Genomic DNA, 25,047 nt, shown 5'->3' with positions numbered 1-25,047 from the left:
GGAATATACCACCATATGTTTGGAAATTAGTTTTAGGCGTGCACATGCAATCACTACTGCCTAATGATTTGCACCAGTGCAACCATGTAGAAGGTTGCTTAGCTGGCCAGCAAGTCCTTTACCAGGGTGAGACTGAATAGCAGAGCCCTCATTCATTTTCTGTCAGGCACAGATGTCCTTCACATGACTCCCAACGACTCTCTCAGAAAGCTCTTTTACGATCGTATTTGGTTGGTCAGAGCAAAACTGATTGACTAGAAAAATACATTTGTCGCATTCTGCACACATTTATGGGTATATTTCCTTTCCAACCCACCCACCACCATCAAAACCGTACTTCAAGTTGCATGTCAACATCCCAATTATGTCATACGCACCAATCTGTCCAGACGAAGAGTACTGTCGTATTTCCATCACATATGTCCCGATGATATTTATAGTAACTTATGTTAGAATCGGCGCCAAATCTGCAAAATGGCGCCAAGGACAGATGGCACTTCCTCACAGCTTTTTAGTAAAGGATGTGGCATGAAATATAAAAATGGAATGAGGAAAAGGATAAAAATAACAATGCACAGTATGAGAGAGTTGAGGAATTAAGGAATTCCCCCCCCCCACATCCCCATGATCGTACCCACAGACACACCCAAAACCCAACAAACACGTGAAAACCACAACATGGCGGGGCACAGAAGTACCCTGTAAGGAAAGGCACCCAGGAGGAGTTCATCCACAGTGAGATGGATGAAGACCAACCGTCCCTCTCACTGTGGCGGCTCCCCCATGAGAAAACACTGGAGCTAAAAATGTAATAACTACCAAATGAAAACATTTAAACACAAAAAGAAAACAGTTAAACACGATAGAAAAAAATAAATAAATAAAAACAAAGCTACAAGACCATATAAATTAAAAAAGTTAAATAAATAAAAGGGGATAAAAAAATAAGAATATAAATAAATAAAAAAAAGATTATAATAATAATGAAAAAAAAATACAATAAATGTTAATAATTAAAGAACAATGGGGCGTGTATGTGGACGCCAGGCCATACTTTGCCCACCCCTGATCTAAATATGGACGCATGCAAATCGTCTCACATATTTGCATTTTTTATTTTTTTTTCCTAATTACCAGTGATTACATAATCAAGAGACGCAGGTTTTGGTGCCATTCATCTAAAGCCCCATTTGTTCCCATTTCTTCCCCACATACTTCCCCCCCCTCACCCCACCCCCAAAGGATGCATATTAAGTGCCTCTGACGTAGTTTCACGGCATGAATGACGCAGATGCGTTCACGAGAGATGGGGGGGGGTCGTTGAAGGTGAAGTGAGGGTGTGATTGGGGGGGACCAGGAAGTGGAGTGAGAAATGAAAGGAGACAAAATGGGAAATGTGTGTGCGTGAGTGTGGAAGCGAGGTGACGGCGTGAGACAGATGACGAGGGGGAGGGAGTGAGAGAGGGATAGATTGATGAATGAATGTTTGTGCAAATGGAAATTTACTACATCAAGTTTCAAATTGAAGTGATGGAGAGAAAGAGAGAAAGTTGGAGGGGGGGGAGGTGTGATATGGTATGAAATGGTATGATAATGGACATTGTGCTGCTCCTATTGATATGCACCCCCATGGCCATTGGGGGCAGTATAATGCAGACATAGAGACATATACGAAGAAGAGTTTCACAACTGTACTTGAGCAGGTTATATTGTGATATCTCTCACCATTAACTCATTCACTCCCAGCCATTTTCACATTTCGCAATCCCGTTCGCTCCCGGCTGTTTGACTGGATTTTGACTGATTTTGCAAGGCCCACAGAATATTGTGTTCTATTTCTATAAAATCATGGAACCTATCAAAAGAAAGATTAAAGTCTCTTCTTTCATCAGGAGAAAAAAAGTATGTTTCTATCTGTTTCCGTTTTAAAGCAATTAGCATTAGAAGAGAGCTAAGTTTCATCAGTTTTCACAAATCTATTTAAAATTGTAAGTAATTTAGCTTTTTTTCTAGATGGCCCTGGTTGATCTCCTTTGCTCTGCTGCCACCTGCTGGCCGTTTGTATAATAACTACCATTTCTGCAACCGTTCGATGCAGTTGAGAGGCTGCATCAAAGCCTTCTGTATGCTCTAGCATAAAAAACAACAACAACAAAAAAACGTATAAATACGTCTTTGGGACACTTAGAACATTACAAAAAAACGTATTTATACGTTATTGGGAGTAAATGAGTTAATATCATTTCATTTATCCCCAAATAATTACAATACAACAACAGCTCCGAAACTTTCTTTTTACCCTTCAAACGTTTTCTAATAGCTAACTTGAACTAACTTGCAAGTGTTTAAAGCAGAGCGTGCAGTTTTGATTTGGACCAACTTCCTCACGGCTCAGCGAGGTCAGGCCGACAAGCCAAAGCACTTAGAAAACAATTAAAATTTAAACTGCCTTTTTTTTTTTTTTCTCCCCCAGCATTTTAATTTAATGGGGTAAGCAACTGTGCTTTGAAGAAGGGATTATATAACGTGACAAAATGTAATCAAGTGTGTTGTGTATCAAGCGCACGCACGCACCTGAAAACATACTGTATTGTGATTGTACTGTATGTGGGGCACCCTTTTGCGGATTAAGTTCTCGGTGAAATGATGTAACCAATATGGGAACGTTTTTATTATTATTAACCTTGACCTGGGGAAACTATTGCACTACTGTATATGTTTAATATGGAAAACATGGGTCACTGAAAAAAATGCTAATAAAATGTCTAAAATAGATTATTTGAGTGAAGTATATTTAGGGTAAACAGTAACATGGATATGCAACATAACAATTCTAAAGAAAGTAAATTAATAGATGTCATGGTAAAGTCTAATTTTAGGAAGAAGGTACACTCCAGCAACTAATAATATTTCATTTTAGTGTTGGGATTCTCTTTTCCACAAACTCCCCATTTTGATCACATATTTAACTTTTAAAGCCTCTTCTTGGAAATGAGTTTGTTGCCAAGTCATTTGCAAGCAGAGATTTGTCTTGTGTCACCTTGGACTTTTTTTTGTTATTAATTCAACAGTGCTTTCTTTCCCTTTGAGAGCGACACACTGACAAGTTGTATTAATAGAAAATAATCAACCGGGCAGTGTTGCAGTTGAATCCACTGAGGTCACGGGTGGCATCTAATCACACCAAACCACGCCCCCGCCCACCAACTGTGTGCTATCCTTTCCGAGCGTGGATTGCTTTAGCTTTTTCTCTCTCAGTAGGATTCCCGTTTGCTTCATTAACTCATTCACTCCCAGCCATTTGCACATTTCGCAATCCCGTTCGCTCCTGGCTGTTTTACTGGGTTTTGACAGATTTTGCAAGGCCCACAGAATATTCTGTTCAATTGCTATAAAAGCATGGAAACTACCAAAAGAAAGAATAAAGTCTCTTCTTTCATCAGGGAAAAAAATATGTTTCTATCTGTTTAAAATTCTAAGTAATTTAGCTTTTTTCTAGATGGCCCTGGTTGATCCCCTTTGCTCTGCTGCCACCTGCTGGCCGATTGTGTAATAACTACCATTTCTGCAACCGTTCTTTGCAGTTGAGAGGCTGCATCAAAGCCTTCTGTATGCTAGTCTAGCATAAAAAAAAACTAAAACAAAAACGTATAAATACGTCTTTGGGACACTTACAACATTGAAAAAAAACGTATTTACACGTTATTGGGAGCAAATTAGTTAATCACGCGTAAAAAAAAAAAAGTGGAACTTTAACTCACATTAACGCATTCCTTTTGACACCCCTAAAATATAGTCAAGACAAGTATAATTTCTATATTTACTCATAGACAGACTTGGTCAACTTCACCTCCTGGTATCAGTTCTAAAGTCTGACACGAATCATTTGGACATCATGTGACCGTCTTAGCCACGCTTCCCCTCTCCTTGCCCCAACTCATTAGCGCGCTCATTAGCACATAATTGAAAATAACGGATTGTGAGCCTCGCGTGAGCAGCGTCCCCCGGGGTCCTTGCGATTTACAAGCCGGTAATGACAAGCCGACAAAGCGATTGTTTACCACAATTCCGAGGGCTTTGAGATATTTACCGCACAGGCGGGGGGAGAAAATAGTTTGAGGTTGTGATCCATAATGCTGCATTTCAGCATGATGAATCCATCCTGCCTTCCGAGCTGAGGCAGGCCGGCCGTTTTCCCTTAACTCATTCACTGCCAGTCCAGGACAAAAAAAATAAAAAAATCTTTGACGTCTAAAACCGTCTATGGCAGTGAATGTGTTAAAGTTGGATGTCCGCAAGTTTTGAATATTCTTGGAGACTACACAAAAGTTGATTTTTTTTTTTTAAACTGTGTAGTAAACGCTGCAATTTACTGTTGTTGCTTTAATACCAAGTTGATGCATAACGAAAAAGCTTTTTGCACATTGTTTTATTGCGTGTGCAGGAAAAAAATGAATCTTTGACGTCTAAAGCCGTCTATGGCAGTGAATGTGTTAAGGAAATAAATCCAATCAAAAGATACTATCAGGAGTGTGCGGGTGTTGATTAGAAAATGCAACAGCATAACAACGTAAACAATTCTAAAAATAAATAGCCGTGTGACACTAGCACTTATTGTATACTTTCAGAAGAGTACAAAATCTTTATCTACATTATTACAAGATAACATATGGCATATCATAATTATAACTTATAGACACATATACACCCACAGACACTTAAAATAAAATAAAATAATTATGGTGATAAATTTGTTGCGTTTCAACATACTTGGCCGATGAAGTTGATTCTGATTCTCATCCTCATTCTGACGATGCCGTGTTGTTTCCCAAAACAACGTCGGTGTCCTCTTCCACACTCGGTTGCTATGGCAACGCCGTCCGAGCGCCACACACTGTCTGAGACTTTATGTCTGGCATTGACAAAAAGAAGTTGCACCACAGAGGATTAGATGTTTTTCCGCCATGTAGCTCTGGATTGAAATGACCTCAAAAGCAGTTTTTTTGATGATCAAACAATTTTCTATGCCATAATCACAGTTAGGCGAAAACATCCACATTAGGCCCAATTACCTATTTTCCATCCCCGATGTCTTCTGACTAATTAGTCTTACAACTTCTCGGATGTGAGTAGGGAGCAGGTGGGTTAAATTTGGCGTTATCACACTCTCATACTGGTGACAGGAAGTTCAATATGGCACCTCATGGACAAGAACTCTCTCCGGATATTAACTCATTCACTCCCAAAGACGTATTTATACGTTTTTTAGGTTTTTGTTTGCTAGAGTTTTTGTATGAAGGCTTTGATGCAGTTTCTGACCTGAAGTGGTCGCTTAAAGCGATAGTAGTTATTACAAAAAAATATTTTTTTTTTGCAAGAACTACCATCGCTTTAATATTTAATTTTTTTTTTTTTTTTTTTGCAATAACTACCATCGCTTTAAGCTTCCATTTCAGGTCAGAAACTGCATCAAAGACTTCATACAAAAACTCTAGCAAACAAAAACCTAAAAAATGTATAACTACGTCTTTGGGAGTGAATGAGTTAAAGCAAAAAATAGTGCTGGAAAATAATGGTGGGCACGCAAATGATTGACACTGGGCTCAAACACCTGCCACCTGTTCACACGCTGTCACTTCTTGTTCTACCAGTAGAAGTTGACTAACGTGGTATCGCAGGGGAACACGTCCTGCATGTTTCTAACATTATAAACACATTTGTCCCACTTTGTCTACTCTCTTTTCCTCCCTCTCCAGCCACACATTCTTTTTCCCTCTTTGTTCCCCAAGCTCACTTCTCCAGCTGTGATCCGACACGGATTCACCCGATGTGGATCTGACAGAGAGGAAAAGAAACGTCCCTTGACAGCAGTCGTCCCGCTGAGGTGACTATCTGGATTTCTACAGCGTCACGCCTAAAGGTGTTGTGGAGGAATACATTGGGGATACAAAATATTATTCACAGTAGCTTTATAGAGAGGACACTTCTATTTCTTTACTTAAAAAGTATATCTTTTTCACATTTAATGGCGGAATGAGAAGGTCTCAGAGGACAATATGCATCTACCAGATAAGCTACAGCAAGGATGGGAAAGGTTTTGTGCTTTAAGGGCCATATTTCAGTTATAAAATGGACAGTTAAATCAGATTATTCAAATATACTGAGACCAATCATCACCACTTAAAGTGTGTTTGCGAGTGAAAATGTTTGCTTCAATTACATTTTATGAAACCCATTTTATTTCTTGACATTCTCTTTTATTATGTTTTTTTTTTTATTGTATGATACAGTGCTATTTTATCTTTATTACAAACATTTTTTTAGGGTGTGGAAAAAGATTAATGACATTTAAAAAACAAATGATGAAAAAAAGGCAAAACTTTCAAGGAGAGAAAGAAAGAAAAAAGAAGGGAAGAAAGAGACGGGTGACCTAGAAAAAGAAAGCCAGCAAAACTGTGATGCTGTGTTTGAATTAAAATGTATTTCCAAGTCTGAAATGTTTTAGCTAGTTGCACTACATTTTCAAGTATGAATGAGTAGGACATACATGTATAGTTTTTCTGCTATTTACCTTATCTAACTGTGCCAATAATACTTACAAACAAATATGGACTGATTTAGAGTAACAAGTGCCCTAAAAGAGCACATTGAAAATAAATAAACTCTTTTTGACCATCTATTCTTGTGCCTTCTAAAAGATTCCCCTTGCAGCTTGGACACGTGTTTTTTTTTTGTGTTTCCCCTAGATTTACCCCCCTATTGTTTTAAAGAAAAAAGCAGGTAATTAACCATCATATAATTTTAATTTCCAAGATTAGCTATCAAGAGTACACTTTTCATGAGGTGTTTTATTTTTAAATCATACATTTTTCTCTGTTTGGAGCTAGCTTGTTACAGATACTCACATGTTAAAAAAATAAATAAAAAATAGTGCTAAAAAAAGAAAAGAAAAAGCTTTTATACTTCGTTACATGTAATTTCAATACTATTTTAATTTTAATATTCTCTATTTACAGTAACAGGGTTGCAAAACATTGCTAATGTTAGCGGTTTTGCTCAAGAGCGCATGTTAGCAGGGTTAGCTGCTATGCTAACTGGTCAAGAATGAACATACAATATAAAAAAAAAGAAAAGCATTGATGTTAATAATGTTTAAGTCAGTTTCTGAATAACTTTCAACAACACACTCCATTATGGTTGAAAAGATAAAAAGAGTTAAAGTAGAAAAAAGGCCTTACCTTCTTAAATCACAGAAATTAGCTTGATGATGCCATTTCTGCTGAGTCATGTGTCTCACTCCCCTTTTAGCATTTTAGCAACTACAAGGAAGACATATAAACCAAATCATAAGTTGATTTTAAACTTATTTGATCATATTAAATATGTAAACAAAAAGTATTAGGGGGGATAACAGGACAACTTATTTACTGTCAGCATTATGCTTTGTGTAGATTCCAGTGGTACCTTGACTTACAAATTTAATATGTGACCATTGTAACAAATAACTATCTGTATGTGTCTCAAATCTTTTCCCATTGAGAGGAATGGAAATGCTTTTCATTTACTAAAAAATATATAACTTTCTAGAGTATTGGTCTTTATAAAACAGACATAATCAAATATTATGTAAAGATCTAAGCAGTTTACGGTTCAGTGCTTCCAGGCCAATTGACTTGGTCCTTCTGGTGTGCACGCCTCACCAGGCAATTTAATACTTACATAATAAATATGAAAAATCTCAGTAAGCTACTGTATTATTCTTATAAAGGTTTTTTTTTTTTTGCATAGGATAAATAATGCTATACATGTGAGTGTCGTTATATTACCCGTCTGTTGTTTTCAACAGGTCTATAGGGGTGGATAGAAAATGTCCTCTAATTCTGAAATAACCCAAATATCATTACAGGAGTCTTGCTACTGCAAATGTTCGCCAGAGTAAAGAATGGGCACACTTTCGCCTTTGATTAGCTGCTCCTGTGCTCTAAATCCTTCACCAAAGTCGAAACAAGGACACCTTTTGCTGCTTGGTCCCACAGGCATAAGTCAAAGGATATCCATCTAATAAAAACGGGATTGCAATAACACAGAGCAGAGAAAAGAGCGCTTACTCTCCTCATAATCCCGCATGTCACGGCTGACCTTTTGCTTTCTCCTGCTGTCTGAATTGATTAGCTTTCGTCAGACGTCTTGCACACTTGCGAATCCCTGTTCAAACTCACAAACAACTCCAGCCGAGGTCTCCAGCGTGTCACAACAAGATCATTTGCGCGGCGCGGAAGACGATAAGCGCGCTCGTTTTTCTGCCGCATTCTGTATTCAAAGCGCCCTTGAACTCGGTTTGGGTTGGAGAGGCAGCAGATAACCTATCTACAGGCAAGTTAATTGGACAGGAGCTGGAGAATTAGAAAGGAGAGGATCATGTGAAAGAAAGTGTGGACACCAAAGCAACGAGAAATCACATTTGCTTCCAAGGTGACCTTCACCAAAAAAACAGCACGCAGCTGAGCGAGGTCAGAATACAAAATGTCAACGTTCAAAATGACTGTTGGATTAAAGAATATTATCTAACGTGATCTAAATGCTGGTCAATGCGTGGATACGTTCGCCTATGAGATGAGCAAACACACCAATAAAAAAAAGGAGTCTAAGAAGTGGCGCACAGATGCGTTTTATTTCAACATATATTAACATCTTTGTCATTTTTAATAAAGATACAGAGTATTTACAGGATTTTACAGCAACTATTGGTGGGACAAAGAAAGGATTTGCTTATTGCAATAATTCCCGGCCATTGTGTGCCAATGAGAGATCATCAGGTGTGCTGTGGAAAATCATCCAGTTTCACTGATTTGGTCTGGAAATTATTTATTTACTTCCATACCAATTATCTTTGTTGACCTATCTATACCAGCGATGTATAATGGTAGGCAGAATGATTAAATGCTTTTCCACTAGATGGCAGAAGACACCTTTGCATCCATCATTTTGGCTTTTGTGACTTTTTTTGTTTGGTGGTAATTTTTCTAATGGCGCAATAAAGTTTGTGGGGAAGAACTTTTTTTTTTACTATATTCTCACGCAGATTTCAAAACATTTGTCCTTGAACGTGACAATTGCTGTAATAAACAGTCCTCGAGCAGCAACAAAAGTAGAACAATGACGCTCACGTAAGATGACTTGCATTGCTTGATGAATAATGTAACAGTCACGCGGCAACATATTGAGTCATGTTGGCTGACGATGACTTTTTGTTATATAATGTGTTTTGTTACATATGCACACCTACTGTCTATCTAATCCCGACCTTTTCTACGATGCAGATGAGCTCATCGGACAACATGGACGTCCAGGCTAATTGCAAGCCGTCTCTCTCATCCGACTGTCAAGCATCGGAATGAGAAGGTCAAGGTGAGCCGCTATTGATTTGTCTTCTGGATGCGTCTGACGACAGCCTTTGAAACATGTTGCAATTAGCGGAGGTTACATGATGCCGGCCTGTGGTCGAGCTCATTTTGTAAAGCGGTCGCACGTTCTTCAAATCTGGCATTCAACCATGTTTTGATTGCATCTGATGTAACTGAAATGTAAAATCCTGCAATCTAAACCGACTTTTGAGGGTACAATAGTTTTACTGAGTTTGTTTGAAGGAGGTGTCCATTTTGGAGGAGGCCTTTGTTTAAACAAATGGACGGTGCATACCAGGCATGTAACGATAAGGGCGATATCGTGATATCGTGATATTAAAACTGCCACAATATCGTCGTCGTCATGTTCACAATATTCAAAAGGAACACATCTGTTACAAAAAGTCAGGTTGATTTCCATTTGTGCAGTTCTAGCACCATCTAGTGGCTAGTTTATTAGTGCCATTTAATTTTCATTAGAGATGTTTTGGCCTTCTATGTTTAAAATGTCTGCTTGCATTACCAAGTAAGTACCTCAGTATTGTTATTAGCGATTGTAGGTGGTTTATATGCATTGCTGTTATGTACAAAAGCACAATAATATTACTGCTTTTATACCATTATTTCCTCAACTAGGAGTGTCTATTTCTCCATTGCAGAGAGTACCATGTTTATTGGAAGGTGGTGTCTATTTCTGGAACTCATTCTGCCTACACACCCGACAACCAAATCCATATGCAGTGCACCCAAGTGAACTTTACTGCTTGGGGGAAATTAACGTGGCAATAGAAAAGGTTATTGCAGCTACCTAGGGGCACCAAGTGTTTTTTTTTTTTTTTTTCTTGAAGAGGAGGGTGGGGGCATCTAATCGAAGGGAGATGCGGATGACTCACCTCGGTGTATTAGAGTGGAGGCCACTTTTTGAGGTAATACGTAGGCCTAAATATGGTAGGTTGGAAACATACTTGGATTAGCGCAATTAGCTCTACACAAAAAGTCTCTTTACAATTTAACTTTAGGAAATCAATTGACGAGATATGTTAATCAAAGTTGTTCCATGTGCTCAGTTGTTATCACAATTTTTAATAATGTGTTTGTGTATTTCACCGTGCGAGCGAATATACGGGAAACACCGTCTTTCCTCAAATGCTATTCATAATAAATGTTTAAATTATAACGAGACTTTATTACGGAGCCCCTAAGGTAACATGGTTGAAAAAAAACAAAAAACTTTGCGTTTTTTTTTTTTTTTTTTCCTACCATGTCACCTTAGGGGCTCCGTACTTTATGGACACATTGATTGTACTATTTTATCTTTATCTCTGCCAGTCTCGTTCACTGAAATAAACCGAGCAATTGTTCCGAACGGCTGCGGAATTGTTTAATTTGGGCTCAATTAGACTCAAGGAGGACAGAAGCCCAACGACAGCAGCCGTGTGGCACTGTCGCTATAGCAACAGAGCTGATGGGCTGTCAGCGCGAAAACTTAGGAAGTGGGTGACGCGGATGATCAAAACGACGACACAAACAATGAGCGGTTCTACGCACGGATAAGAACAAGGACGAGCGCGGTCACGAGCGCACGCTCAAAGTATTTCTCGTAATTAGCTGCGACTGTTTGGAGGCTGAAGCGAAGGATCCAATCAATCATCAGCTCGTGGAACAATAGTGGATGACACAGAGGGCACTTCTCCAGATAACAAACACCTGGGATCTACTCAGGGAGGAAAGTCGGGTGGGTTCATTAAAAGTCAGCGTACAAAGCATCTGGGGAGTATTCCCAACGCTTTAATATTTCCACATTTTGTTATGTTACAGCCTTATTCCAAAATGGAATAAATGTTTTTTTTCCCTCTCACTCAAAATGCTACATCACCACATTATAGCAAAAATCCTTTTGAGATTTTCAAAATCTATTAAATGTTAAAAAAGTGAAGCACTGTGAATAGTTTCTGGATGAAGTGTAGCTACTTTTATATTACTCTGCTGCATCTGTAATATGAAACATTAGCACGCATTTTAATGATGCCGAGGCATCGTTTGTGTCAACCTAAATGCATCCCAAAACAGGCCAATTAAAATCATGTCATTGACAGTATGTCATAAGGAAAATGTAAGGTTGAGCCAAGTGTCTACTAGGGCTGTAGAGTTAATCAAATTAACATCAGCATCAGGTAATTTGGGGGAAAAAGAAGCTCTACTTCCTTTCAGTTTCATTTTGGTGTATATTTTATAATGTATATTAATTTGATGATTCACTCATTCACTGCCATTGACGGCTATAGTCGTCAATGACAATGTTTGTTAAGAATACATGGGAAGAGGACTTCATACAGAGGGGGGGCAGTTGGGGAATCACAATTAGATTAGTTTTTTAAATTGTTCAGCCCTAGTTTCCACCAAGCAATACGTCCACAGCCGATTTGCAAATCGCTCACCAATTTTTCTGTGTAAAATAAGAACTAAGACAAGAATCCATAGATCAGCATGATTCTAGTGTGTCAAATAATTTAGACCAAATTCTCAAGTTACATATATAGAGTGAGCCCCCCCGCCAGTTTGCAAGAGTAGAGTTGGAAACAAAGCGTTCTCTTTCTACAAACCCAAGAGTGTGTCCCAATAGTAATTACAATCTGGCAAAACACTCGTTATTAAAGAAAAAGTAGCAGCTACTGTGTTAAACATCTTCATAGGCTCTATTTAGAGTATCTCTTGCGAGACAAAACTACCGTTTACATTCCGTCCTATTTAGTTGCTACATACAATGCGTTAACCTGACAGTGACCAAATCCCCTGATTTAGAAAATGAGTACAGCTACATAGTCGAACTACCTGATATTACAGAGCACTTTTTGAAAATACCAAACATATCTACAACATGGAGTGAGATTCCGCATCCTTTAGAAACATATTGTGCTTTAGTGTTGGAAACTCACACATAAAATCCAAACACACACGTAGAAAAGGGGAAAAAAAAAAATACTAAAACATATTCTCTCCACGTTATTGTTCGCACTTCTGCGCTTGTAAAATGTTCCTGTAAATGGAGCTGTGCAGTTCAACAGAAGCCGACGATGGATTTTTACCGGAAAGGATTACTAATAAAACAGGATGTGATCCGCTCAAATGTCCTGAGGTGATGCACGTCACTGAGACACGGGCAAACGTGTTCCGTACAAACTGCTACATGGAGGTCCATTTCACGATCTTCAGCGTTGTAATGCAGCTGGCGACAAAGTTAAACGCTCCTCTACAATTGCTGGCCTCTGAAGCATCTGAAGCTTCGTTAAGTGATACGAGAAAAGCAGTGGTTCTCAAACTGGTGTCCTCAGTTGTATCATTCACACATAGTAATTATGTTTAACTGGCGTTGAGATGCTGAGGTGGATCCCTGGACCCAAAAGGTGTGAGAGCCCCCGCTATAAAGTGACAAGTGATGGGGAAGTCGTTTCCATGGAGTGTCTTACAATGTGATCATTAGCACCACAACCACAGTGTGGAGAAAAAGAAAAAAACAAACAAACACTTGTTTGACGTGTTCAAAGTCTGCAGAAGATCTCATCGCCATCTTTGGCCATAAATAATGCTGACCATCACCATCTGGATTTCATTCCTGTCCTGGAAACGGGTGCTGCCTCTCTGGGGTCGGAGAGAATGCTCAGTTTCAGGGGCAAAGGCAAGAGTAGGAGGCGTGGAAGGCAGGAAGAAGAAGATGTTCAAGTTCCCCGCGAGCTGGACCGTTTATCCCTCTTGGCGCGGAAGGACACTCTTTCAGCCATCTTCGTCCATGAGTCCTGACGGATTTCAGTATGATCTTTTAAGATGGAGGACTTTGCTATGACTGTGAAAAGCTATCTGATTACTACGAGTGTGCTCACAAGTCACTTTAGTGATACAATCCCGGGAGACGGTTGTCTTTATCTGTCTCGACATGTGTCTTGGGTGAAGTCCACCTCAGGATCAGACTCATCTTTATAGGCCATGTATGTAAAAACACACAAGGAATTTGTCTCCAGTATTACGAGCCACACTATCGCACCTTCGCCCTGGAGTCAGCTTGGATAGGCTCCAGTTTCTTGACCGACCCTGAACAGATTTAGCAGTATACCGTCGAAAACGACGGATGGAAGTGTGCTCAGATTTCAACGGCAGTGACCATCACCAATCTGGCTTTTTTTGTTTCCTGTCCTGGAGACTGCTACTGTGTCCAGGTTCCATTCGAGTGGAGCTGGATGAAGGCAGGAGGCTACAGGAGTCTGTTGGAGGTGTGTGACGAAGTTGAAGTAGTGCATGAAGATGAAGTGCAGTTGCTAGTGCACACTTCCGAGCTCGTTTTCCTCTTTTGGCATGGTTGGATATTCAGCCGTCTTTGGCCGTGAATCCCAACCAAAAAGACCTTTAAACTAAGTCCAGGCAGCTTAGGGATGACGTTTATTTCCACTTTGATCTGAGCTTCTCTCTTAAACTGCCTTTTCAGATGGACTTTACATATCGAGAGCACTTTATGACTGTGAAAAGTCATCTAGTTACACACAGATTTCAATCGCAGTGGCCATCACCATCTGGCTTTTGTTCTTATCCCGTCCTGGAGGCTGTTGCTGTCCAGCTTCCTCTCTTGGGTCAGAGAGGACGCTCCGTTTGAGGGGGGCCGGGCGAAGGCAGGAGGTTCCAGGGGGGGTGGAAGGCTCCGGGTGTCTGTGGGAGGTGCGTGAGGAGGAGGACGAAGTGGATGACGATGAGGTGCAGTTGCCAGTGCACACCCCCGAGCTGGAACGTTCGCCTCTCTTGGCGCGGTAGGACGCCCTGCGCCTGAGCTCGCTCACCAGCTCGTATTTGACAAAGCAGAAGACGTCCTTGACCCCGCAACGTTTCTCCGGCTCGGCGGCGAGAAGCCTTTGGAACATTCGCAGCGCGTCGTCTGTGAATCGGCGCCACTGAGACGGATATGTTCCCACGGGGCATCCGGCCTTCTGCCATCGTCGAAACTCCTCGTAGAAGGCGTCGGTTAGCAGCGCCGCCTCCCAGGGGAAGTTACCCGTGAGCATGCAGAAGACCAGAACTCCAAAAGCCCACACGTCCAAACTGGTGGTGACCAGGAAGCCCTCGGTGCGGCTGGCCCGGCACACCTCCGGAGCCGTGTAGGGGATGGTGCCGCTTACCCTTTTCACACGGCAGCCCACCCGGCGGGTCATGCCAAAGTCGGCCAGCTTGATGCGGCGACACTCGCGGTCGAACAGCAGGACGTTTTCTGGCTTGACGTCCCTGTGCACCAAGCTTTTGCTGTGCATGAAGTCGAGGGCCAGGCCTAGTTGTTGCATGCAGCGTTTGACCATTTCTTCCGGAAGTCCCACCTGGAAGGAAGACAAAGACACAGATTAGACAATGGAATACTATGTATAATGAATTGGATAATAAAGTACCGTATTTTCCGCACTATAAGGCGCACCTTCAATGAATGACATATTTGAAAACTTTTTCCATATAAAGTCGCTAAAGTAGAGGCTGGGGTTACGTTATGCATCCATTAGATGGTGCTGCGCTAAAGGGAATGTCAACAAAACAGTCAGATAGGTCAGTCAAACTTTATTAATAGATTACAAACCAGCTTTCTAACAACTCCATTCACTCCCAAAATGAATAAACAAACAGCTGCTTTATTATTTTCTCTGAGGTAAAAGTATTAGTATTAGCTAGCGATCCAAGATGGCGGGATCTTCTGCACATGCGTCTTGACAGCGAGACCTGTTGCGGCTCAGTATTGATCCATATATAAGGCGCACTGGATTATAAGGCGCACGGTCAGCTTTTCAAAAAATTGAAGGCTTTTAGTGCGGAAAATACGGTAATAGATATCCTACACAGCAAATTTTGTAGAGTACATTTTACTCTAAAAATATGAACAGAGTAAAATGTACACTTGGAAGAGTGTAAAATATTCAGCATAAATTTTACTCAAAGTACAGTATTTTTTGCTGTGTACGAGAAACATTACAAAAATCTAGAAAAGTTTTTTTCACTCAGAAATTTTAAGTAAATTTTAGAAGGATATCTTGTGACTAGTTTATTAAAAATAAATTGCACGAGGTTTAACTGCAGCTTGGGAGACGGCCACTCTACCACCTGAGCTATGCCACTCCTACTTTTTGCTGTGCCTTGCCTAATATCCAAAATGAAACCATCATTTTTGGTCTCTTGGAGGTACAAAGATTCCAGCTGACACGAGCGATATACTAACGCACAGTTGGAGCGGCATGATTGGTTTGGAGTTATGTTACTTTAAAAAAAGAAGAACAAAGAATAAAAAATAAACTAGTAAAATTTTGTCAAAATGTCTCTTTGCAAAATTTACTTTGAATTTCTGAGTGAAAAATATTTAATACATTTTTTTCATGAAATAGGCAAATCCTTTCGTACGCAGTAAAAATACTTTGAGTAAAATATACTGAATATTTGACACTCTTCCAAGTGTAAATTTTGTTCTGTTTAGAGTGGGACCAAATAGACTCTTTATAGAGTAAAATGTACTCCACAAAATTTACTGTGTATATTTCCTATTTAATATTTTTCATAGACTAGATTCACCGAGATAATCTTTATTAATCCCCGAATGGGGAAAATTGAAAAGTGTTTACAGGAATAGTGTTTTTAGAGGAAACAAAACACTACCCACCTCATGTGTTCAACTACATCAACAGCCATATAATTAATTGAAATTATTTTTACAAATTATATCGTCAAATGTTGGTGGTTCTGTTGAATATTTGTGCTTCATAGGAGAGAAATTGTATTAAAAGAAAGCTAATATATTTTCTTTGTGTTGAGTCTACTGTTAATTTATAAATAAAATAATAATAAATATAAAAGTAAAAATAATTCCACGATTGGCCTTAGGGAGAAAAAATACATTTAATAGCACTGAATTTATTGGTAATTTAATCCCCATAGTTTGTCTACACAGGATAATTAACTCATTTGCTCCCAATAACGTGTAAATACGTTTTTTTTAATGTTTTAAGTGTCCCAAAGACGTATTTATACGTTTTTTCGTTTTTTTTTTTTCATGCTAGAGCATACAGAAGGCTTTGATGCAGCCTCTTAACTGCAAAGAACGTTTGCAGAAATGGTAGTTATTACACAAACGGCCAGCAGGTGGCAGCAGCGCAAAGGAGATCAACCAGGGCCAGCGAGAAAAAAAGCTCAATTACTTTGAATTTTAAATAGATTTGTGAAAACTGATGAAACTTAGCTCTCTTCTAATGCTAATTGCTGCAAAACGGAAACAGATAGAAACATACTTTTTTTCCTGATGAAAGAAGAGACTTTAATCTTTCTTTTGATAGGTTCCATGCTTTTATAGCAATAGAACACAATATTTTGTGGGCCTTGCAAAATCAGTCAAAATTCAGTAAAACAGCCGGGATTGTTTATGTGAAAATGGCTGGGAGCGAATGAGTTAAAAGACAGGAACCCAAATTGCAGTACTGTACAAGCCAAATGTCCCAATACCAAAACCAAGTTGTTAAAAGCAAAACAAAAACTAAAGTTCAAGGGGAGCACTGCTTTTCTCCACTAAGAAAAAGTGAAATAAACGTCTCTAGTCTTTCGTTCCGCTGCAATTGCAATTTTAATGAGAAAGCCGCGCGCAATAGTTCTAAAGCAAAGTCAGAGCTGCTCTCAACAGCGATCCGACCGAGAAAAGGCTCCAGCCCCAGGAGAGCTTGTTAAAAGTGCACCGTCTGAACATGATTGGAGCAGCGCTGTCGGAGTGAAGACGATGATTGGTGGAGACAGGCATGATGGCGCTACCTGTGGGGGAATGATGTCGAATAGGTCCCCGGCGGGAGCGTATTCTTGTCCAAATACGTAGCTGTCCTCCGTCTCAAAGAGCACATCCAAGACTTTGATGATGAACGGGCTCGAGCTCAGCGAGCCTGTAAGACTGTACTCCCGCAGGAAACTCTTCAGCTTGGTCTTGTTTTTGGTAACAAATTTCAGCGCCATTTTAGTGCCTGTAAAGATCAGACGCAAACATGATGGAACATGTTTACAGCAAAATGGTGCGCCGGATAGATTCACAACATGTTTAACATGTGTCGCATGCACTCACCTTGAATCCTGTGAGCCACCAGGTCCACTTTGCCATACGTGCCTTTCCCCAGCTCGCGAATGTGCTCAAATTGTTTGGCCACGTCTGCAGCAGAAAGCGAGGTGATGGCCAAAGCTTGCATGTCCTCCACAGGCACCCCGACTCCATCGGGAGCCATTTTAGACGTTGGGGAGCCCCCGCCGCTGCCCACGCGTCCTGGCCCGGTTGGAGAAAGGGACAGGCTGGCCTTGACACTGTGCGGCAGACTGATGGAAAGGAAAGGAAAACAGAACTTATAAATCAATGTGATTTTTTTTATTCAGCAGAAAATACAGTAGTACTTTGGTGTCTGGTCTTTATCCTTTTTAGTAGGGGTGTGAATATTAGTGTGTTAATTTTGAGTTAATTTAACTCATTCACTCCCAGCCATTTTCACAGAAGCAATCCCGTTCGTTCCCGGCTGTTTTACTCGATTTTGACTGATTTTGCAAGGCCCACAGAATATTGGGTTCAATTGCTATAAAAGCATGGAACCTACCAAAAGACAGATTAAAGTCTCTTCTTTCATCAGGAGAAAAAAAGTATGTTTCTATCTGTCGCGGGGGGGTGCTGGAGCTTATCTCAGCTGGCTTTGGGCAGTAGGCGGGGTACACCCTGGACTGGTTGCCAGCCAATCGCAGGAGTTACAAATGCAATTATGACATCTAGTGGCAGAAAAATGACCTCAACACACAGTATCATACTCGGGTTTTTTTTTACAGTACATCTATTTAATTTGAACTGAATTGTTATGAAAATTCTATGCCAATGACTAAAATATAGGCCAAATATTTATTAGTTTAACCCCCTCAGAGCTATAGATGGTTGCAGTGGACATGACATATTCGTGTGTCTAAACCAATAAAACGCATAATTTGGATGATGTCAACACTTCGGGTACATGATCGGATCTTACATAACCAATCACAGTCGCAATTTGATTTACATAATGTTCATGTTAAAATTGTTGCATATAAGCTTATAAATTTACAACACGTTACAGCCATATAATCCTGGTGTCCACTATAACAACTACAAATATGAAAGACCCCCAAAACATTTCCATGTTAATCTTATGTGGGGTGAAGAAAAAAAAAAGAAGAAAAAAAAAAAAAGTCAAAATCAGCAAAAAAAAATAAAAAAAAAGTCCAGCAGTAAAAAAATGTGGGTCTGCCATTTTTTCCACTTTTATGTTAGATTTTTTTTTTGTGCATTTCATCCATCCATCCATTTTCTTTCTTTTAAGAGTGTAGTATTTGCTATTGCTATGGCTTTATTAAGTGCTATGCAGTTGTTCGCTATTAAACTAATAAGTATTTGTAACAATCATAATTTTTCTCCATCTTTTTCTTGCTAGGGGGAATAGCCTGCTTTCCATTTTCCATGTCGACTCCCCACTTAAGTCACCAAATAAAATTCCTCAGATAATACATACGCTCCTGCTAATTGCACTCAAGTATTTGCTAGCGCCTGTCTACATGATCTCGTTTTCCGTAGTGTATCCCAAAGGAGGACTAAATCAGAGGGGTTTTAACAGACTCATTAGCATGAAATCCATTTCAGAGGAGTGCATGCGCAAAGGGAAGGGCCCCGAGTTCACGCGTCGGACATCACTTTGTGGAGCATCTGCGAGAATGACTGGCCTCACAGCACTTACTGGCACACGGTGATGGGGAAATCAATAGGAGCAGGTAGACGAGCCAACAAATGGAGACAAATGGCTGACAGCTTCGAGTTGGATTCCGGTTAAAATGTGCCACGTGCCTTCTGGGAAACAAAACGTCATCACCTGTTGCTTTGACAGCACATTTGGGTTTCGTTTTAAAGCACTGGCTGCTCGGTTAAAAGTAGCAAGTGAGTTTGGTTAGAGTGTAAAAAGACTGGAAAAAGAATACATCAGTTTAAATGCGGGAAAAATATGAAGTCATCATCCATTCAATCACTAGGAGTAATTTTGCTGATGGCCTGTTTCGCCCGACAGTCCGAGCTAACAGATAAGCTTGTTGTTCCTGTCTCGTCTAACCTACTTTCTCGGCAGAGCTGCGGTTGCTTCATTAGGTACACCTGCACTAGCCAGTGACATAACCACAATTAATTCTGCATTTACATTGACTGTATTGCTTTAATACTGTTTGTATAAGTGTGTTTTAAGATGTGTATGTGGGAGGAGTAAAACTACATAAAAAAAAAAAAAAAAAGTTTTGTACGATTTTGCGATAGGCTATCACAGATTTTTAACCATCATAGTTGGGTCTGTAATGTATTTTAAAGTAGAAGTCAACCTTAAACATTTCCTGACAATAATATATGTGACCTCACTAGTCGAAACATGACATTAATATTATATTTGTGGAATATGATTCATGAAGCAAAATCCAGCCGTTTTCATCCATCTGAGGTGGCGGCCATTTTGCCACTTGCTGTCAACTGAAGATGACATCACAGTTGCTCAGCAAAACAGGTGAGCTGATTGGTCGTTGCCTGAGCCCTGAGCAACTGTGATGTCATCTTCAGTCGACAGCAAGTGGCAAAATGGCCGCCTTCTGATATTGATAAAAACAGCTGGATTTTACTGCTTAATTTATATTCCACTAACGCAATATTAACTAGAATACCATATGTAGATTAGACTAAGTGTAATTTCTGGAAAAATTGTGTGGGAATGCTGAAAGCTTGAGAGCTAAATTATGAAATTATAACCTTCTGGTTCCTGGACCATGCGCTTTACCAACTGTGCCACCAATAAGTGATACTTTGAAAAAGTTAAAATGGCTGTCCCATTGAAAATGAATGGGGAAAAGTTGATATTAAATGCTTCAGCATTCCCACAACTAGTGTGGCTGCATAGAACATATTGTCAAGAAAAAAATTATTTGAGTTGACTTCCGCTTTAAATCAATTAAATTAATTTATTTAGTCATGTTAAAAATAATAATAATAATAATTTGAAAATACCATAATTTTTGAAGATCATTGAAAGGGCAATTTTTTTTATCAGAGGCTGTGAGCCATCCAAAGCCGAGCTTCCAACTGTCCTTTTTAAATGTTTAACTACAAAAAGCCGTGCCCAAAACTGGTCCACCCGGAACGCGATCAAGTCTTTTCGGACTCCCCGAAGGCAACTCGCGGTCGAGTAGGCACAGTTGGCGTGAGTAGGCAACAGGATTCACAGCGTCTTACATAATCATCTCCGGGCTCAAATCAAGACGTGTGATCAGTCAGCGGCGATACGAGCACATATGGAATACACGGGGCGCTCTTTCTATTTTCTGAGGCGATGTTTATTTTCCTCCCGGACTGGAAGTAAGAGAAGCCAAGAACAAGCTTTGCAAATTGTCACATCCTGCCGCATTTGCCCTGTAGCTATATTTATCCAGCTCTGCCCACAACATATTAAGCTTTTCTGAAAACTTTCTCTCCTGGGTTTTCATGGCTATACTTATTTATGTGTACTAGGGCAGTGATTCTAAAAGTGTGGTGAAAGCGTAGTGTACACAAAAAATAAAAAATAAATCACAAGTACAGTTCGGTTGTATTTAACTTTTTTTTTTTTAGCACATTTTACATTTAACCTTTAAAAACTGCTTGTAAACTTGTATGTGCATTAAATTTGAATTGAATCAGTAAATTTTATTTTATGTTTCCTGTAGTGTATATAATCTCAATATTTTGACTTATTCTGGTAAAATTTTAATGTTATTTTCTTGTAATAAATACAGTTGTATTTGCCTTAAAATTTGACAGTGTTCAATCGTTTTAAAGTTTAGAGGGTTAATTTTCCAGAAAATTACAACTTTATTCTTTTAAAGTTCTTACACTTTTACTCATAATATTTTGACATTCATCTAATAAATTACAAATGTAGGTCACGTCATATGACTTTATTTTTTTTCATTTAGAGCTTGGTGAAAATGATTTTTTTTTCCCTCTCACTAATAATATTTAAACTTTATTCCTGCAAACTCCAGATTTATTATTCCCATGATATCAAAATGTTATTGTCATGTATTTTTTTCATGTAATATTACGACTTTATTCAATGTACAGTATAATTTGAAGTTATTCTCCTAAATTTTATTCTTAGAAACCTCTCCTCTTTGAATAAAAAAAAAAAAAAGGCCTACTGAATTTTAATTTTTGCTACGATAGTACTTTGAGAGTTAATATTTCTTTAGATGCAACTTGACAAAAAAAAAATAAAAAATTGAGAACCACTACACTTTTGGTTGAACAACCCGAGGTGGGTATAGGTACAAATTGTACTAAAAAAATAAAAAAATAAAAAAAATAAAAATAAAAAAATAATAATAATAAATACAAAAATAAATAAATAAAAAAAATAAAATAAAAAAGATTACTGTTGGAATAATGACATTCAAGCAAAAGTTAAAATCTAGTCCTCGAAATAAGTCACTCCAGCATAGCTCCCAATCACATTACTTAAGGTCCCCACAAGGACAAAAACCCGACACCCCGCACCCATCGCCCATTTCCTCTTTAAAAGTGGATTATGTGTTTTGATATGCGACGGTGCAGCTGTGATGACGTCGTAGGTGTGATCCACATACCGCAGCGTTATGCCTGGAAGGTACGGTTGGGAAGTTATGCGCTTTTCTGGCAAGATGATGCGATTATCTGGGAGGCTCAAAGGGTCCGAGTGTGACAGTGACGTTACATAGAAGGGGCCCTTGTGTGCCCCCAGCAGCTGTGATCAGAGGCGGCATAAGCCAAATAAGCACCTGCTTAGGGACTGTTAGGATTAAAGTACTTTTTATTATCCTTTTTTTTTAAATTATTTTAACTGCAGCTTTTACATAATTTTACACAGTTGTAATATCAATTTATTCAACTTTAGGTATGTTTTAAACCATTTTGTCACCTTGTTTTAGATACCTGCGTTCAATTTTGACATGATTTTAGTATATGTTGGATATTTTATTGTATTTAATGTAAGTCAAGTAAAAAATCAAGTCGTAAACATGGTATTCTGATTAATAATGCGTTGGTGGAATAAGAAGATCTATCTAGAAGATTAATATACCTGTTTTCCTCCATCTAAGGACTTTCTACCGCCCTCTGCTGTCAACAGAAATTGTTGTCAAAGCGCTTGCATTTCCAACATCAATGGATATGCCATTAATCCGTTCCAGCCTCGCAAAATTACAGCATTTTTTTTGTAATGTGCTCTTTTTAAATTAGTATAATAGTGTCTATCATATAGTACTTTCTGAAAACATACTGTAATGACATAATTGGATAAAATTTTTAAGAATTAAACAGTTTTTACCACAATTTTTACTTCAATTAAAGGACATTGTGTTGCTCCTTCTGGTGTGTCCACGTTCTTTGCAGAGGAAAAAGAATATATACCTGTGAGTATATTATTTTCTGTTCCACCATTTGGTCTATTTTGAAGCACTATCCATTGGTTAAATTGTCTTTTGTATTCTGTATATATTGTTTGTTAGCATTAAGCTAAACAGACTTAGCTAAGGCAAAATCTATACGGTTAATTTTTTTTCCATTATCGCTCACTTCCTGTCCTCTCAGGTGGCTAAAGACGCCGCAGCCACGCTACATACAGATGAGCCCCAGGCACAGTTTGTTATTAAATCCAGTCCCACTCAGTCTAAATAATCTGTAAGCAATTTAAAGACGCTCACGCACTTTTTATATGTGAGGAATGTTTTGATCCTCTTGACAAGTTTTCTATCCCGCTACATCCGTGAAAACAAATCTCTTTATAACGCTAGTTGAATTCAAGGACAGATTAAAAATAATCTCCAATCTTAATTCCTGAAAAGTGCTTTGCGAAAAATAAGGACATCGTCACACGGGACATTTTTCGTTTTTCATCCTCGTTGTGATTGTAGTTTGCAGCGGCGTAGGACTGCACTGTAATCACTCGCACTAAATTCGATGCAGCAACAACTGCGTCAAAAAACTTCTGAATAAAAAATAGCGCATAAATTACAATTTAGATGTTGACGATACACAACCGAGGGTATTAGCGATGATGCAGCACCCTTTCATGCGCAACAAATGAATTTTAATATTCAGCAAGAACATCAGTATGACTAAAGTGGGTCAGGGGATCAGAGTCAGCAGCTTTAGACTGTTTACCCTTTTTATAGCGCTGTCCTTGTCCCTCTTGCCTGTTCCTGAAAACAAACAAGGGACTTAGGGAGGAAAAAAAAAAAAATGAAGTAAATAGATTTCGCCTCATCTCCCTCTTTACACTAATGGACAACTTGTTTTTGGTGTGATGAGTCATCCACTGGGGATGACTGAGCTCCTGTTCCCCATTTGAAGGAGTTCCACTTAACTATGAGGAAACACATCTTCCCTTGAATTGTACAAATTACAGCCTCCGAAATGGACCTGAAATCCCTATCTGACTCACACTGCACTGGCAATAAAGGATCTAAGTTACGTACTCACACTCTGTACTTAAAAAGTAGTACGGATACTGGTGTCAAATTAGAAGACAGTACGAATTCAAGTGCCATTTAAAATTAACTCATTCACTCCCAGCCATTTTCATGTTCTATTGCTATAAAAACATGGAACCTACCAAAAGAAAATCATCAGGGGAAAAAAAAAAAAAGTGTACGGTATATTTTTTTTAATCAGTTTTTATGTTTTGTAGCAATTAGCATTAGAATTAGCTAAGTTTCATCATTATTCACAAACCTGTTGAAAATACCTCGACGAGTAGTGACTGGGGGATATTGCCCTTTTACAATCAATAAACTAATCTGAATCTGAGGTAAAATAGATGCCTGAAAACTCTACTTAACTCATTCAGTCCCAGCCATTTTCACAGAAGCAATCCCGTTCGCTCCCGGCTGTTTTAATGGATTTTGACTGATTTTGCAAGGCCCACAGAATATTGTGTTCAATTGCTATAAAAGCATGGAACCTACCAAAAGAAAGATCAAAGTCTCTTATTTCATCAGGGAAAAAAAGTATGTTTCTATCTGTTTCCGTTTTGCAGCAATTAGCATTAGAAGAGAGCTCAGTTTCATCAGTTTTCACAAATCTATTTAAAATTGTAAGTAATTGAGCTTTTTTTTTCTACATGGCCCTGGTTGATCTCCTTTGCTCTGCTGCCACCTGCTGGCCGTTTGTGTAATAACTACCATTTCTGCAACCGTTCTTTGCAGTTGAGAGGCTGCATCAAAGCCTTCTGTATGCTCTTGCATTTAAAAAAACAACAACGTATAAATACGTCTTTGGGACACTAAGAACTTTAAAAAAAAACGTATTTATACGTTATTGGGAGCAAATGAGTTAAGTACAATAATGACGTATTGGTACTTGATTAATTCACACCACTGAGCGTTAGTGTGCTCACTGCCCATATGTTGGTGTTTTTACTTGTACTAAAACAGATCACTGCCCTTGTCAGTGAGTGACAGATTGGCTCTATCCTGAAGCAAACACATTTTAAAAAGTAGCACATGAGATATTGGCAAACCTCCCGCTAATGTCTGCAGGACCCATGCGAGTGTATCC

General features: G+C 39.0%; 2 protein-coding genes across 5 annotated transcripts in view; both read right to left on the bottom strand.

Moving 5' to 3' along the window:
- LOC144005269 (uncharacterized) overlaps positions 1-8,252 on the bottom strand; it is a 32,254-nt gene extending 24,002 nt beyond the window's left edge. For both annotated transcript variants that reach the window (XM_077503331.1, XM_077503332.1), the window contains exons 1-3: positions 8,109-8,252; positions 7,239-7,319; positions 4,771-4,912 (exon numbers count right to left, since the gene is read on the bottom strand). The gene's annotated coding sequence lies outside the window, so the exon portion shown is untranslated. The remainder of the gene's footprint in view (positions 1-4,770; positions 4,913-7,238; positions 7,320-8,108) is intronic.
- Positions 8,253-10,647: 2,395 nt separating this feature from the next.
- sbk1 (SH3 domain binding kinase 1) overlaps positions 10,648-25,047 on the bottom strand; it is a 30,267-nt gene continuing 15,867 nt past the window's right edge. For all 3 annotated transcript variants that reach the window (XM_077503859.1, XM_077503858.1, XM_077503857.1), the window contains 3 exons: positions 17,512-17,756; positions 17,211-17,413; positions 10,648-14,755 (listed from right to left, as the gene is read on the bottom strand). In XM_077503859.1, the coding sequence (XP_077359985.1) occupies positions 13,931-14,755; positions 17,211-17,413; positions 17,512-17,756 (1,273 nt within the window). In that variant the 3' untranslated portion in view covers positions 10,648-13,930. The remainder of the gene's footprint in view (positions 14,756-17,210; positions 17,414-17,511; positions 17,757-25,047) is intronic.

This window comes from Festucalex cinctus, chromosome 17, assembly GCF_051991245.1.
Source record: "Festucalex cinctus isolate MCC-2025b chromosome 17, RoL_Fcin_1.0, whole genome shotgun sequence".
Taxonomy (NCBI): Eukaryota; Metazoa; Chordata; class Actinopteri; order Syngnathiformes; family Syngnathidae; genus Festucalex; species Festucalex cinctus.
The sequence above is the reverse complement of the archived record's forward strand: the minus strand, read 5'-3'. Positions and strand labels throughout refer to the sequence as shown.